Source organism: Strix aluco, chromosome 1, assembly GCF_031877795.1.
Source record: "Strix aluco isolate bStrAlu1 chromosome 1, bStrAlu1.hap1, whole genome shotgun sequence".
Lineage (NCBI taxonomy): Eukaryota > Metazoa > Chordata > Aves > Strigiformes > Strigidae > Strix > Strix aluco.
Window position 1 is genome coordinate 14,562,735 of NC_133931.1, and position 17,290 is coordinate 14,580,024.

Sequence of the window (17,290 nt, forward strand, 5' to 3'; positions counted from 1 at the left end):
AGGGTACTAGGTTTGAAGCCATGCGTCCATAATTTAACAGGTCTTTCTGCATTGAAAAAGTTAGATATTCTCTAATTCCTGTGGCATGGTATGAAGACAGAGTGGTTAATATTTGATATTTTTTTAAAAATATTTATTCCCCTCCTTTCTGCTTAAGCAAATTAATTCAGAAATATGGTCTTTACAGAACTTACAATACAATAAGGCTTGTCCCATATGCAAACCAGGGGTGCACATTTGGCATAGTTAAACAGCTGACTATAAAATTCTAATGTATTAACAGTTAAAGCCAACGTATTTACATATGGCAAATAAATTACATAAGCTCACAAATGGTACTGACCTTGCAACGCCTAACACAGTAAACTTTATAGTAAGTGACCTGAACAGATGTGACCAGCCATAGAGTGCATATAACATATTGCATTTACATGCTGAGTACTGGAACATCTAGGATTAATTAAGACTGTGACTAACCAACAGAAAGGAAATGGAACAGTAACCCTTATTCCCTTCTTAATTTCAATTGTACTGGATGGACAAGGTTGTGAGAGGGCATCAGCTAACTTTTTTTTCTATCCTACATTGACTGACAGTGTAGACTCATGTTAGCCTGAGAGAGGCATGACTTACAGTCTGCCTTGAAAGACAATGAATTTAATGCAAAGGCAGTGAGAGATTTCACTGATGATTAGGTTGCAGTAACAGTTTGACATGCTTTTCTGCTGGAGTTACTTTCCTATAGCTCAGGGTAGTATGGAAACATGTGCTCCTATCAGCTGCTCCAGTCTGTTGTCTAATTTTACCTAGCCAGTGAAGGGTCTGGCTGACCAAGGGCACTTCTGGTAGAGATTGCTACCACTAGATTCATCAGCAATAACTGTGACAACTCTAAAACACTATGAAAAATTTATTTAAAGCTTGTTCAATGCAGCTAGAAATTCTTTTACCCGACTGCTGCTTCTCTGCATGCTGAAAGATGTCTCTGCAAATGGGTTATGAGTAGCAGCTTTAGATACAATGTTGAATAGTGTTGGTTTACTTAAAACTAAAATAAGAAAATTCAAAGAGGCTTTTTTTTTTTTTTTTCCCCCCTTCAAAAAAAAAGAGGGGCAAGGTCAGGATGGAGTCATTCAGACTCACTTCTCGGATGTTGCGGTCAGATATGGGCCTTTTGATTTGCTAGTCTTTGACTTCAACAGAACATTGTCTTAGCTGTTGAGCTTATTTTAAGTGTAGCAGATGCACATCCTCATCCAAACAGTTAATGCCAATGTAAATGGCTGCATTCCCAAGGTGAAATACTTGGGAGCAGGGGTGGTGCAGGTTTTCCCTGTCTGAAGCCAGTCCAGGTGTCTTTGGAGGGCCCTTTCAGCTCACTTAGGAGTATGCAACTAGTAGTGATCTCCACCTCCATTACTCCTGACAGGTGTTCATGCTGTTTTCATGTGACATTCATGAAGCACGTTCTATGCTCAACAGGAATAAAAAATAGCTACCGCCTTCTTGCAGGCATGCTGCGTACCTTGGCAATGTATGTAGGGCTTAATTATTAATCTGTCAAGATAACTACCATTTTACTTGCTTGGCCAGAAGGAGGGTGTCTTCTGGCACATGTTTAAAATTGTTGCTTAAAATAGACAGGGTCACGAGTGATTTCAGCAGTGCTAACAGGAGCAGCACAGGACAGCTTCAGCTGCCGAGGGTGGAACTTGGCTGGTCTGATTTGGCGAACCAGGCAGGCTGGACCACTTGGACCTGCGCAGGCCAAAGCACTAGAAAGTCAAACTAGAGTTAACAGATGGTAAAATCCAAATATTGAATTCCCTGGACTTAAGTTTGTTGGTACCTTCCCAAAGATATCTGCAAAATGATTTAAACTTTGCAGGAACACAAACACTTTCAAAGAAAAATAAATCTGCTGCAACTCTGTAGGGACAATGGTTTTCCAAGTATAGCAAGACCAAAGAGCATAACAGCAGTGCAGCTGACACTCCTCGTGCTGAATTTGTATTTGACCTCTTTTCTCTGCTATTACGGGGTTCTACTCTAGGAATAAATCTGCAATGCAAAGAAAAATGCAATTAGTTTGTGTGGGCCCTTTTTCGCCTGGGAAGCCCATGCACCACTAATGAATATGGAGTAGCTCCAGCCTTAGTTAGACAGAGGGTCCAGTCTGAACATACTCTGTGCTGACAATGACACAAGCTTGTGGATGCATCCTTGTATTGCAGTCACACCTCTGACTGCAGCATATGGGCTCAGTGACATCATCAGTGGCTTGTAGGCACACTTCCTCATCTCTCCTGTTCACCTGCATCCTTCTGTCCCATCCTGTCAGGGCTAGTATCCTGTGAGCATTTGAAAAAAATATCCCTGTTATTCAACAATTCAAAACCAAATTCCAATATAAAGTCAAAGCCATTTTTTTATTTTTGGGGGGGAGCTACTTTGCAGCCACATCTTGTGATCACTGTCACTATGCAAACGCCAGTGCTGGTAGAAGGTTGGGACTACAGAGGCTAGGGGAGATGCCTGGGGACTCCCATTTGGTGGCAGCTAGATTAATATGAAGCAACTCTGAAATCAGACTCTTGAGGAGAAGCACCTGGAAACAGAAGGGTAGGCTGCAAATCCATGGCCATTCTGCTCCTGCTTTTGCTGAATTTATTTAGCAAACCACCATTTCTATAGAGTTACCATGGAAAAGAGGATACATTACAAGAAGTTTAGAATACTATGAAAACAAATTATCTTTTATAACAGTGATTTTAATTTAACTGGATTGAGTCCAGTAAGATTTGCAACAGTAGATGAGAGATAAGTTAAGGGGTGTGTCCAGGCACTGGAAAGGCAAAGATGTCCAGTTTTCCCATAAATAACATAACCATATCCAAATTTAATTCCTGTTAACTTATAGCCTCAGTGTGCATATGATCTTTCATCAGTCTGTACCAAATTTATTTCAATTAGACCGATACATTAATAATTCAGGCATGACATTTGAAAAATGTATGCCTGAATAACAATGACAGTTTATAAGTGCCTGTGCGAGCAAGGTAGAGGAGCCTTGAATATATTTTCAAAAAGTTGATTTAAAGTAAACCAAAGATTTTGCAATTATTAAGTAAAGGAGCTATGTTTTGACTTAACTGCTTGTGAAATGGGCAAATAGCAGTATGCATAAATAATAGGAAGAAATACTCTAGTTGTATACATAATGCTGGTCTTTAAGCCTTTACCACTTTTGAAATGAGTTTTGAGATAATTTGGATAGTTCCTTGCAATAGAAATTTTGTTCTGTAGGGCTAAAAACTCAGATTGTTTGCTTTCCTTGAATGTGGACCTTTCTGACATTTGGTCATTCTCATTCCCCTGCCTTGTATAGATATTCATAGAATAGAAAAGAGAAAAAGGGTGAAGGGGGTGGGGGGAAGGGTAATGAGGATAACTAGGGGTATGGTATGGCTTTCACTGGAAAAAGACCAAACAGACCAAAGTTACTCTTGCTTCAAAAGGAATAAATAGAGGGGAATATCATGAATGTTGTATAGAAGTGGGAAGAGAAAAGATTAATAACCTGTTTTCAAAGTACGAGAACAGTACCCTAACACCAGTGACACTGGTAGGCTTAAAGCAAACAAAAATAAAAATATACTCATGCAGTGTGTGACTGCATTGTGGAACTTTCCGCTACAAACTGATTTATAGTCAGAAAAATATATGGGATTTGAAGGATTGAAAAATTCATGAAGATTGTTTCCATCATTTCCATCAATCACTACTTCAGGTGAGCTCAAAGTTCTTAAACATCTATGGAGGAAGGTATCCCTCCCTGCTTGCTTTATACCCCTGCTCACTTACCTGTGCCCTTTTTTGTGTACTCTTTTCTTAACACATTTTCTGTCGATGACTACTGATGGTAGAATAAGGGGAAAGAGGGACATTCGTGCAGACACTGATTAGTGTTAAGCCATGTTCTTTCCTGAGTATCTTCCAAAACTTGAACACTAAAAGGTTCAGGTGAGTAATGGCTGGTTTTTGAAAATTAAATGGAATACTGGAGAAATTCGTGGCCTCAAATCTTAATGCTTTGCATTAAAAGCAACACAAATTGAGGGGTAAAAGTCTACAGCACAGTGGCTGATGCACTGCTACAGAATTTGCATAGGTTTGTCACTCCATGTGTTCGAATTAGGGATGCAGACTGAAAACTGCAATTTTCACTTCTAGGCTCAGGGTAGAAGAATGTGTCTTGAAAACATTTTCTTTTGATTTCAGAGGGTCATTAAAGATCTGAACACATTCTAATCCTCTTATATTTTCCTCATTAGATTTGGATTACTGCAGCCAAGCAAGGGGTGAAAGCTGGCACGTTCTTCTGGTCTGTGTAAGTGCCTTCTGTTTTCTGGAGATTTGTAACTAATTCAGAATTAATTGGATGCAAGTGTTTATTAAGTTGTTTTCCTTACTCTAAGCATTCAGTAACTTGGAGACCGTACCTGTAACCCTCCTTTGTTTCATTTGTGCAATGTTTCTGATAACTAAAGCTGATGCTACAGTCTGCTGCTTTAAGTTCATACACTGATTTTTAGCAGTTGTCTGAAGATCCGCAACTATGTAAAAATTTACTTTCTTTCATTTCACGGTGTGTTGGTTTGCCTCCTTAGTATTGCTAGCAATGTTTCCTAGTCCTCTGAGTGTTTGTGGAAGACTCTTTTATTGTCCTTTTATGTCATCTGACATCAACAGCCTAATTGACTCAAAAGCCTGACTCATTCATTTCAAAATCCAGTCTGACCTTTGAGTAAAATATCCAATTTCCCTTTCCTAAAAGACAGCCTTGAGGATCTTTGCTGTTTATTCCTTTTTTTTTTTTAATGGTTCCAGATTATTTTCCCTTGTCCCAGCTAAGACGTATTATCCTAACTGAAAATGAATGAGTTTTGATCATGTCTGAGTTCTGAGGAATTCGTGTGGATCAGTCTCTCCTTTTTAGTGGCAGGATTGCAGGAGTAAAGAAAATGGGCAAACTGACAAGACTGAAGTACTAAAGGGGTTTGCTTATTTTTTCGTAATTCCATTAGGAATAATATTCTTTGCTACTCTAAATATCATATAGCATATGGAGGGAATAATAAAATGTACCACGTACAAAGCTGATGATAGGTTTAGGCTCGCAAGATGGTTATCTGACAGAGCTCCAGTCTGGTGCTCTACAAAACAAAGAAATTAATGTGATTCTTAAGCTCTACAGCTACACAGTCTCCATGAACACTGTGGCCAATGCATGCTCGAGGATATAAAATGTTATGGAGGGTAACCAAGGATATGTTGTATGAATGGCAATAGTAAGGGAGTGAGACTGCCACTTCATGTATGAATGAAATATATATGCCTTAAAACTGTATTATTTAATTTGAGACACAATGATTTTGGGGAGAATTTTCAGGCAAACTCTTTTAGGAAAACAGAAGTGTTAAAAACATCTTAGTCACAAATTACTTAATGTGAAAAAAATCCATTATTTCAATTACAGAATAAAAATTTCAAAACTGGGTGATACTCGAGATTATTATTGTGCTTTATGATATTGCCTTGTTTGCAAATGTGAGCATAAATTCTCATTTTCATAGTTTTACAACCAGAAGTTCTCTGTGTAGTTGGAGACTGAGGACCGCTGTTGTTCTTGAAGGCATTAAAGACTAACTTATTTCAAAATGGCTGTTGGCATCTCTCTATCAGACATTTCCAAAGAGTGCTGAATTTAATTCAGCATGGTGAATCCAAGACAGTTGTATTTGATTCCTGCCTTGGGATTCTGCTATTGATCTAATGGAATTTGGACTGACTGTGCTATTGTATTAAAATAACTTTGTGGTCACTGACCTGCAGAGCTTTTCTAAGATGAGATATTTGGAACTTTTAACAGCTGTTTATAAGGTTAGTCATTCTCATAGCATGAACTTGGCCTCAGCAGCCAAGTGAGAAGTCTCAGGATACAAACAGTGAAATAGGATGAGTCTGTTCTGCAGAGTGAGAAGCTGTCAAAGTTGTGCAAATCACTGTGCTGATGGCCTGGTGTTTCATATGGCTCTGTTTTGATTTACACCAGCCTAGCTCTCAGTTTGGTTGCTGTTAAGTCAATGGGAATTTTTCCAGTGTCTTCAAGACTACCAGAGCAGGATGTTGTTTAAACCTGTCCTGATGGGAGCATTTTAATGGTTTTTACTTGTGCCAGCTATCCAATGGCAGCACCACTGTGCATAATAAAGGTTCATCTGGGTTAAGCTACCAGAATGGATCTTTATTCACTCCTGTTTAGAACAGTTAGATTTACTGCCTTGAGTTCTGACTTCAGTTACGAACTTTTAATCATCTTTCTTTTGGGGTGTGTGAACGTACAGGAGATGTGAAGTGATTGTCTTTGCAAAATAAGTATCAGTATCAAGCAAGAAAGAAGATACAGCATACTAAAATCAATTTAAGTTATTATGATTAATTTTAGTTGTGTTAGGATCAGTTCATTGCAAGGCTTTGTTGATACTTTTTGTATTCTATGATAATAAGGTATATTTTTGTATTTTGTGGTCCAGTGTCATCCCCCATGAGCGCAGAATATTAACAATACTGCAGTGGCTAACCCTTCCAGACAATGAAAGGTAATTCACTTATTGTCATCTGCTGTTGGATAACTGCTAGCTTGTCTTCTCCTTAAAAGTAGCTGGAAGAGCAAGGGGAAATTTAATTCTAAAAATAGTTTTTGTCTGTTACTCACTATCACTGACTTAAGGATTTATTTGGGGTTTGTGTTTAGGTAGGTTTTTTTAATCTCTGCTTTTAACCATCAGCATTTTGAATCTTCTCAATAAATGTATGGTATGAATTTATTTCTTATCAAGAAGCGTTTAGTTACATGGATTAACTTGGATTGTTCTTATCCTACTGAGTTTAATATGGTTTAACAACCTTTCAGGCAATGGCAGTTGCAGAACTGAACCCTGAGGACTGGGAAAATGTTAAGTTTTTAATTATTGATATTTTTTTTTAGTACACAAGTCCCCACATGCTGCTGGCTGCAAAGCTCAGGCGAGCTGCTGTTGTGATGTCTCCTACAAGACTTAGAAAGAGCGCGTGTCCTCAGATGGTACCCCATGTGCCTCCCCGCATGTGTTCTTGGATTTAATAAAACTGTAGAACAACTAATTGCTTAATCATACCATGGAAACATATGACTGAGAAACAGTTCTTTTTCCATAAAGCCAACTCTCATTGGAAGGTTGACTTGATTTGACCTGACCTAACAGATCCGGGTTTTTTTGTTGTTGTCGAAGGAAAGCTATCCAGAACAAGACCTTTCTTTCTTTCAGGCCTTATGTTTATGCTTTCTACTCTGAGCAACCAGATGCTGCTGGCCACAGATATGGTCCTTTCAACTCAGAGGTTAGTACAGATTTTCTTCTGCAGAAAAAGCATGTGTCTCAAGTACATTTTTGGAATAATTGCCACTGTGCAGGAGTAACATTTTAGCAACTTTTTTTTCACCTGTTTTTGCTGTGCTTCCCCTCTGCCAGAGAAAGCAAAGTTATTGTCTAAAGGATTTATCTTGCGAGATACACTTCTGAGAGAAGGAGCTGCCCGTGCCTTTCAGAAGGCTATTTCTCTGTGTGATATGATAACACAAATGGAAAGATTTATTTGGCAAAGACGGGAGTATATTTGGGTGCAACAGTATAATTTAACTTCCCTCTAACAATTTATCCTTCTTAAAAGTAATAAAAATATAATGCAGAAAATATTGAGGAAAAATGTGGAGAAGAAAAAGCTTTCTTTAAAGCTGACAGCCTGCAGTAGCCAAAGTAATAATTTCAGTCTGTCGTGAACTGTAAAAAGCTGCTATTTCCAGTTTCATATAGGTCTTACAGGGGTCCAGAAAGCTTTGCCAGCACTGTTCCCTCAGGGCTGTACTGCTGAGTTTGGAAAAAGTTTTGAAGCACCGTAAGGTATTTTAATGAAAAATTATGTGCAAAACACTACAGTAGTTTAACCCCTTGTTTGAGCTTTGGGTAGCTGGCTGGGACTGATGAGTACTGCTTCCCTGCCAACACTGTCCAGGTGACAAGAACTCAAAGACTATGCACTTTTCTGCAATTTGTGGGGAGGGTAAGTAAATTCTGCACCTGAATATCCTACTACTTTGAGTCACTGGGATCTGGTATCTCCAATGATCTCTGACATCTGGCAAAAGTCCCCTAGTTTCAGTGCAAATGTATGCCTGCAGATTGCCATCACAAGACTTTAAAAGTTTTTAAACATGCTTCTTAAAGGGTAAACAAATGTTTGCAAATCTTCAAAAACTAAGAGTGTATCACATACCCTTTGGAAGGTAATACAAATCTCCCCAAGCAGCCAGGTACCAAGCAGTAGTTTCTTACTTGTCTGGTATACATCTGATAGCTGTCCTCTACTGAAGAAGAGAGCAAAGAGAACCAGCATTAATCTTTTTTAATATGCTTGAGTTTTTTGGGCTGTTTAAATATGTTTGCAGTGGTTATGAACTTGCTGTGGGTAGCATCCCTGTTGGAGCAGTTTGAGCCATGGTCCCAAAGTGGCAGGTGTGAGGAATTATTTCAAACCAGCACTGACACATGATACTGAATAGGAAGAAGTAGTCCTTTTTCTGGATAAGTGGTGGTTTAAATCTGCCAACATGCTTGCTAAATTAACAGGCATTGATATGTCTCCATTTTGTCATTTGGCTCAGAACAGGAGAGGTGTCTGACTTGGTCAAGAGTGTAATGAGAGCTCTCTGATTGGAGGATGTACTGAATGATGCTTTATAGTTCCTCTTACTGAAGTGTTACAAATATTATGTGTAACTTATGACTGACAAATCTAATTTTATTTATCTGTAGACAACCACTTCTCAACAGAGTTGTGGGACTCTTTCCATGGACTTAAAGGAGAATATGAAGATGATGACATTGAACTTGTTCTTTAAATTGTAGTCTTGAACAAACCAGTTTAGCATCCAATGTGGTAATCTAGTTTCAGGTTAATTTTAAGTGTCAAAAAAGTGAAGTGTAACTGTGTCATCATAGGAAAAGTCATTACAAAAGCAAAAAGCCCCCAAAGGCTCTTATTGTTTGGGGGTTCTTCTGGATGGTTATCTGAAGTTGACCTCTAATTGCAAGGCAAATCTCAGGCTCTTAATAAGTGTGAATTAATAGCTTATGAAAGTTTTACAAATAAATTGATTTATGCCATTTGTGTTAAACACAAGAACAGCATGAAGTTGATTTTTAGCAAATTGAGAACAGACGAGATAGCAAATGAGCATGTATGGGTTTGTAGTTCAAACAGTGGACATAACTTTGTGAATGGAAATGAATGGGAATGAATACAGATGCTGAGATGTGCTAGGGGCCTGGTTTCAGGACAGAAAAACTAGGGAATATATTGTTTCTCTTGATACTGTTTTCAATACAATTTTTAGGAGCTATGAAATTGACATAAATCAGCTGGGAAGAAAGTCCTCAAAGGGATCCCTTCCAGCTGCTTCCTTGATACAGCGAGCACAACCTCCCTGTGAAATCATTCTTTACATCTATACAGCTGGCACCAGTTAGACATTTGGAGTAGTACTGACCGCTTCATTTTTCTTCATGCAAAGGCAGATCAGCCAAACAATAATGTTTGAAAACAAACTCTTAACAATTCTGTGTTATATTTAAGATGGGCTTCTTATTTCTTCTTTTGACGAGTGAAGATTTTATGCTGCATTAGTAGCTTGAGGAATAGTTTTATACCTTGAAAACCTCCAAATCTTACAAATGTCCATTGGAGTAAAGTGAATGTTTACTACAGGCTATTCTGTCAAATAATGTTCTCAATGTATTTTAAATGTATAATCTTAAAGGTCTAATGGCATCCATTACTGATAGTATTCAGCTTCCAAACTTCAGCAGATGGCACTTAGGGCTTCACAGGACATGCACAATAGCCTATGTGCAGAGTGACACTAGAAATAAAGGGACATTGTAGCACTTAAAATTTATTGATGATTTTCTAGTGTTGTTGATATAAATGGAATACAGATTATGGCCAGTGTCCACTAGTGTAACTTTGCATGTCCTCTAACATTATGAATTTCAGTTTAAATATGTTGGTTGTCTAGGTTTTGGGGGCTTTTTTTGGCTTTGGGTTTGGGTTTTTTTTGTGGGACGTGAATAAACTTCTTAAGTATTTCAGTGGGTTCTATTACATCTCCAGGAATAGTTATGGGAGTTATCAAATATGCTTGCTCTTGATTTACTTCTGCTTTTTTTTTTTCTTTCCCTCTGTGCTTTTGCAGTTGAACTCTGGTAGGTTGGTCCGTCCGGGTCAAGAAGCAGAGCTTTGGCTGGCTAGTTACCCTTATGATGTTACAGTTCCCTTCTGTAAGTGGGGAGGGATTCATTTCCCTCCTCCATAACTCTGTTCTGACTCTTCTCAAGCAAGACTAAGATTTGGCTGGTTAATAAGAACTTGGCTTTTTTTTTTTTTCCTCCCTAGCTAACTTTTTTAAAAAATAAAATATTCTAGAAATATACTACATAAGAGCTCTAAAACACATTGAAATCTGGCACTGCTAAGCCATTCCTGTTGCTCCTCTAACATGCTGTCTTGAGACGGCCATTTTCAGTGTTCAGACCTGGGTCTCCTGTGCGCGCGTGTTTCTGGCATTGTGGAGCTCTGTCTGAGCCGATTCAGAGACGGTAAAACGAGAATCCTTCCTTTCCCTGCCGCTCCTCTCATCAGGACTGCACAAAGCTTGAAGCGTTTTAAAAACAGAAAACTCTGGTGCTGCTTTATTAAAATGCCTTTCTGGAGAGAGACGAATGAGACTGGACTAGAATCTCCTTTCCAGCTGCTTGCCTTGGAAGCAATGAAACAGCATGGCAGATGGTAACATCCCCTTCCTTCCCTTCCCTGTTTACATAGCTCTGTAACTGAACAACTGTGAGAAGCTGCCTAAGTACACAGAAGTTAAGTATCATCATAAATCTCCAACTCTTCTCAAGCCCACTCAGCGTTCTCTGTTATATGCAGCATATTGTAGTTACTATCTCCCGGTAGGCATCATCTATCAGCAGTTCACACGCAATCCCAAGCAGTGCCAAGAGCCTGCAACTTGTGTTAAAGTCAATGAGAGCTGTACAGTTTAAAATTATGAACAAGCTGATTAATGGGATAGTAGTTTTTTCCACTTATGTCTTAACATTTTTTTCCCTTTTATAAGTCTATCTCAGGTATTTGTGCATTTATGACTAATAACATTACCCAATAAGATGCCACACTGAAAGTGCTAGGAAATTAAATTCTCAAATTGCCCATAAAGCTGGTAATAAGGCAGGTAGCAGTGCAGCTTTCTGATGCTCTGCCACCAATATGCCGTGCCTAGCTGATTTGAAGGATACAGTCTCTGTGCTAACTGAGTCTCACCGTTGTAGTTTTGTCCTGCAGACCTGCAGCCCCCAGATAGTGGCTAGTGGAGTTCTGGTGATTTCAGTGGGGTGTATGTCCTGGCACACAATGGTGGCACCTGCTAATGCTTCTGATGAGAGTACCTGGTATCACCGATTCAGCCAAAAAGTCGGTGTGGGAAACCTTGCAGAAAGCCATTTGGACTGGACAGGCTCTAGTACTCATACCTGAACCGTCATCCAAGTGAAATATTACGTTTCCACCAGCACTCTACCCCAGACACTCATTAAATTGTATGCAATGAATTTTATTTAAACTGAAATTGTTTACTTAAATTTTTATATTAATGGCTTAATATCTGATCAATAAAGCCCTCCATATAACTATATATTTTCGAAACCAGAAGCCCCACCTATCTTCTGAAACACCAATTTAATTTGCTTTTATGCTGTCTGCTCTCGTAACTGCTGTTTTGCTTTCAGTACAATTTGGTGGATTCCTCCTTAAAAAGAGACAGATCCTAAATTGTCCAAAAGCCTAAATTTTTGAAATGACCATAGCATTTATGCTTCAGGGTTATCTGGTACAGGTAGCTTTACTATCTGATGTGAGTTGAGACAGGCTTTTTTTCTGAGTCCAGACATCTCTCCCTGCCAGTACAGGAGAGTAGTTATGGCTCCCCTCTTACTCCGCCTAAGAGACCTAAGAGAAAGCTTCCTCCTAAGAGGAGACAGGAAAGACCAGTTGCAGCTCCAAAGAAAAGAAGAAGAAAAGTACGTAGAGTGGATCAATATGCTGCGGAAGCTCGTCGGAAGAAAGTAAGTTTACATATGTTCCAAAATTTTATGACGGAAGTGCCACTTTTTAGGCACTACTCTAGCTTTATTTTTTTTTCAATTTGGGAGTTCACTCCATGCTTCAGGTTGGGATTTTGCAGACAAAACTTCTCTAAATGTACCGAAGGACCCAAAGGAAAGCAGCCAAACCAGACCAAATCTTCTGGGACCTATGTTTTTCTTGTTTCAAACTCTGTTTGCATTAGGGAAAGCCATCTTTATAATCTCTATATTTTTAAATCCAGGCATCAGCTGGAGGCAATGTCAGATAAATCCCTGGGAAGACGCTACCAGTGTTGCTAACCCTTCTGAGCTATTACAAAATCTGCAATATGTTGTAGCCTCCTTAACTCCCTAGCTCATGGGAGCCTGGTGATTATTTGACTGTGTCTAGTCATTGTGGTTGTGGAAAAGTCCTGAAAATGTGACTCATAAAATCTAAAAGGGAAAGAATGTTAAAAAGTTGTTTTTAAAATATATATTTTAAAGCCAGTTTGAGACTTTGGAGGTTAGGGGATTCTTGATTACATGATTTCTGAATCCTGTATTTGCAGTAGAAGTGGTGCATAAGTCTGTTTTCACAAGAAAAAGGTCAAATAGAAATTGCTTTATTAGGAAAAGGTGCAAGTTGAGGAAAAGAGTATTCCTTAGTGTACTGTCTTTTTCCACCTGGCACTAACACACACACTGGGAGGGGTTATAGACCACTTCAGTATAATTTGAGTTTCAGAAATTTAGCTGGATAATTCAAAAACTCTTCAAATAAACAACTTAAATATTTCTCCTTTAGGCTTTAAACAAAAGCATTGACACTCCACTGTATACTCCATGAGGCTATAAACACTTCTCAGTAGCTTTTTTGTGGGGGTGTTTTCTGACTTGTTGCATGATTCAACTTAATTTGAGACTGTTTCTTTAAGTGTAAAGGCATGGCAGACAGGGACATGCAAAAAATTATCAGGTATAAGAAAACAGGAATTTTCCAGAGAACTTTTAACATAGATTTACCTGAGAGGAGAACTGACTACTGCTATGGAGGATGTTGCTATTACTCATTAATTTGCCATTCCAAGTTATACCCTTCTGGCATAAAATATAGTAGATAGCTTCTAACATTCCTACTGATGTGTGCATATGGGACTTTTTCCTTTCTTTTTCTGGATGAAAAGGTCAGCCAAATTTATCCCTAAAGAACTCTTCCTGATAAGTCAACCACAAAAATTTATCACTATTATTCAGAAAATAACCATTATAATATTACACAATAGTTCACATCATGTCTGCAAGTTAATATTTTGGTGCTGTTTGAGAGCAATGGAATATAGTACAGGCTGGATCCTACCAATTTAAAAGTTAAATTATAAAAAAGGATAAAATGAAATTCTTCCTTCTAATCAAGCTTATTCTAAGAGAAAACTCAGGAGAGAATCCAACTGTGACCTGTATATCTCCGATCCCATACCCAATGCTTTCACAGTAGTACCAACTTTTCATTGTAGCACCATCTTAGAGATTCATGTATCTTGAAAATAAAATGTTTCTGTACAGCCTTTCAGTCTTGATATCAACATATTAGGTGAAGAAAGGTATATGCAAGAGTTTTATTTGTTTACCAATAACACTTTGAAGGTTGCATCTGGGAAAGAACATGAGCTGTAAGAGCAGCATGTCCACACAAAATCCTTGCCTGAATATGTCGCCTACAGCCAGCATTAGTCTGCAAAGAGCATTTGCGGAAGAGCTTGAGCGTTATATAGAATAAAAAAAGATAGCTGAATTTAAAAATTAGAGACAGAATGCAATGAGATGAAGAAATATTGGTGAGGGCCTTTTTAAGAGCTACTTTGAACACAGTCAAGTAGTGAAAACTGCAAAGTTGAAGGTGTTTTTTCTGTGGTTTACTGTGTGAGTTTTTTGTGTCTTTTAAAAAGATGATTTTTCATTTACATTGACTTTCTTACAGTTTCAGAAATGTCTCTGCAGGTCTACAGAGTACATTGGTGATGAAGGTAGCTAAACAAAATTACCATCACCTGAAATCCTTGAAATCTCTGGAAGTACTGTTGCTCTAATTTTTTTTTTTTATTAGTATTTTTAAAAGAAGCCTCAAGCCTGCTGACAAAAGTAAACATTAAAGGGAGATCCATCTAGATTTCCAGCTTCCTTGAATAAGCTTTGGATTCTGAGTAAAAGTTGTATTTCCTTATATGATTGATGTTATACAAATAGAGTTACATAAAAATGGAATTCCCATTCATTGAAGAAATTCTTTGTATTTGAGAGTGGAAGAATACTGAAAGAGACAATTTTCTTTTTTCTAAACTTAGAAATATTTCTGAGTTCTAACTAAACTGACTACTTAGCTTTTCCTGAATTAAAATATTTCAAAATTTCACCCTTTGCCTGAACTGCTTCCATATGTTGAAGAAACTGTTCCTCCTGTTCCCCTCTGTGATTCCATCTCTCATGAGCCACTTCTCCTTGTATTTACAGTGCCACATGAGAGATGACATTTCCTGTCTCATTACCTATCAGACTTGTTTAACATCCATCCCTTAATGACTCAGGCAGAGGGAGAATTTCTGAACCGTATCTTTCTGGGTCACGCTAATGTGGTGTTTATTTTTTTTCCTCAGAAAATTCTGCCAAAATCTAGTTTTTTCTCATCCAGAATTTGTTAGCATTCTGTTTGTCACTGGGAGGATGTTTTGTTGTGGATACTTGGACCAGCCAAATCAAACAGACAGGCGAGGAGAAAGTTGGCATGTAGTGACAAGAAATGTTTTCTTCTCAAAACCAAAACAAAATCTGAGTCCTCTACCTAAAATCTTACTTTAAAACATATCCCTTCTCTGTGCCATCTAGTAAAAAATGTTTCATTTTCTTGTAGTTGAAAACACAATCCTGTGAACATGTCTTGGTGTTTTCTGTTTTGTTTCTTAATGAAAAGGATACTTAAATGAAGAAATCACAGTACTGTATCCATGTCTTCTGGGGCCTGCTGACAATTTTGCCAAAACTGTCGCTTGAGATGTTGGAAACTTTTGGCTTTGAAGCTGAAGAACGCTTCCTCCGAGCCTCATGTGCTGCTCAAGTGACTTGCATATTGTCATCCTAGTATCAGATGTCCTTTGAAGTGAATTTCATTAAGCAATTTGGCATATGAATCCCAAGTCCAAAGTTTCATTTCATGTTCATGTTTGGCCTAAACTGTTCACATAAAATAGCCTTTTAGAAATACTGCTATTTATCTATAAGAAATAACTGAACCCCAAAGTCACATGCATTTTTCTAATATCTATACTTTGTTTTATCAAATGTACATGTGTCCATGGGAGGCCTAGGATCAGCCATAAAGATCTTTTTCTGTCTTGTGTCAGCATCTCAGCAGGGCTTTCTCATGACGAAATCACAGTGTGGATATAGGAAAGGAAATGGTATGATAATTGTAGGTGTAACAGCTCAGCCAAGGCTTTGCCTCTTGACCTGGATGGTTATCCTATCAGAGTGTTGCCAAAGGACCTCCATTTGTAGAAGAACAGGGAACATTGCAATGAGAGAATTAATTTTTTTCCTTTCTGCATATTTATACAGATGATGGTGAATCCCCTGAGAGAGATTGACAAGACAGTAGGACAACTAATGGATGGACTGAAACAGTTGAAACTACATCGATGTGTCAATGTCATATTTGTTGGTGATCATGGTAAAATAAACAGTATTTTTTTATCAGCATATAAATGCTTGAGCAATGTAGCTGGCTTAAATGAAAGTTCCATTTCAGATATTTTTGTGCTGATTTTTTCCTAGTAGTTCAAATCTCAAAACCAGTCAGTGTGGGCTGACCACTAAGCTTATCTATTAATTATCATTGGAGAACACTTCTTCATAACAGTGATCTGGGTGTTTACATCTCCACTTAGAGTTTTTCAACCACATCTAAGTGCAGCTCTCCTTGCATGTATTGGAAGGCTATTGTGTGCCTAGTGTAATCTTTTTGACAGGTTTTATGGAAGGATTTATTTGGGTTGACATAGCGCTTAGGGATATGGTGTAGTTGAGAATGGTCAGTGTTAAGTTAATGGTTGGACTAGATGATCTTCAAGGTCTTTTCCAACCTGGATGATTCTGTGATTCTGTGAAATACTTTAGTAACACTGTTCTATTTTTCATGAGGAGAGGAGTAGGACTTTAGAGGGAGACATTTCCATGACAATTACTGGGTCAAATTATCCTACCAGGAGAAAGACTGGAATATCTGTAAGGGACTGTGTCCAGCTTGGATGGAAAATGTCATCAAAATAGTGGAGGAAGGAGGAAAATGATAAATAGATATTTCAGGGTCAGATGGAGAGTCATGCAAAAGCAGAGATATTATTTGATAAATCTCATTCTTTCAGACATCAGAAGAAACTTACAATAGAAGAAATAGTAAATACTAACAAAGAAAAAAAGAAAAAGAAAGTCTTATTAAAGACAAATGTGACCATGTTTGAGATAAATCTGGTTTTGCATAACTTTTCAGCAATGCTACCAAAGGTCCTGTTTTGTTTAGATCTTTGTTTATGAAAGTCTCACAAGAACTGCTACATTAGCAACAAAATGGAATATGCCTCCTTTCTGGCTGTGGGGAGAGAAGGGTAAGGACAGAAAGGATTTCCAGGAGAGGCATGTTTTGTGCTGAGAACCGCCTGTGACTGGCAATACATTCCTTCCAGCCACAAATGGCTGTAGGAGAGAATTGTTTATCTGCACTGCCTTAGAACAGACCACCAACAGACAATACCTTTTGTGTGTGATTTCTCTTAAAATCCTTTGTTTAAGAAAAAATAATCCCTAAAGTAGTACACTAAACTAGAAACAGACTTTGATTTTTCCGTGAGCTTTATTTGGAGATGTGTCAGTGCACACATCATATATGTGGTGACTGTTTCTACGACATTGAAACTGGTATTTCTCTTTGTAGGCAAGTGCTAAAATCACCCCTA

At 38.1% G+C, this 17,290-nt stretch overlaps 1 protein-coding gene across 4 annotated transcripts in view; it reads left to right on the plus strand.

Annotated features, from left to right (window-relative positions):
- ENPP2 (ectonucleotide pyrophosphatase/phosphodiesterase 2) overlaps positions 1–17,290 on the plus strand; it is a 72,726-nt gene that overhangs the window by 34,766 nt on the left and 20,670 nt on the right. For all 4 annotated transcript variants that reach the window (XM_074850092.1, XM_074850258.1, XM_074850326.1 and 1 more), the window contains exons 9-12: positions 4,335–4,390; positions 6,597–6,662; positions 7,371–7,443; positions 15,897–16,008. In XM_074850092.1, coding sequence (XP_074706193.1) covers positions 4,335–4,390; positions 6,597–6,662; positions 7,371–7,443; positions 15,897–16,008 — 307 coding nt within the window. The remainder of the gene's footprint in view (positions 1–4,334; positions 4,391–6,596; positions 6,663–7,370; positions 7,444–15,896; positions 16,009–17,290) is intronic.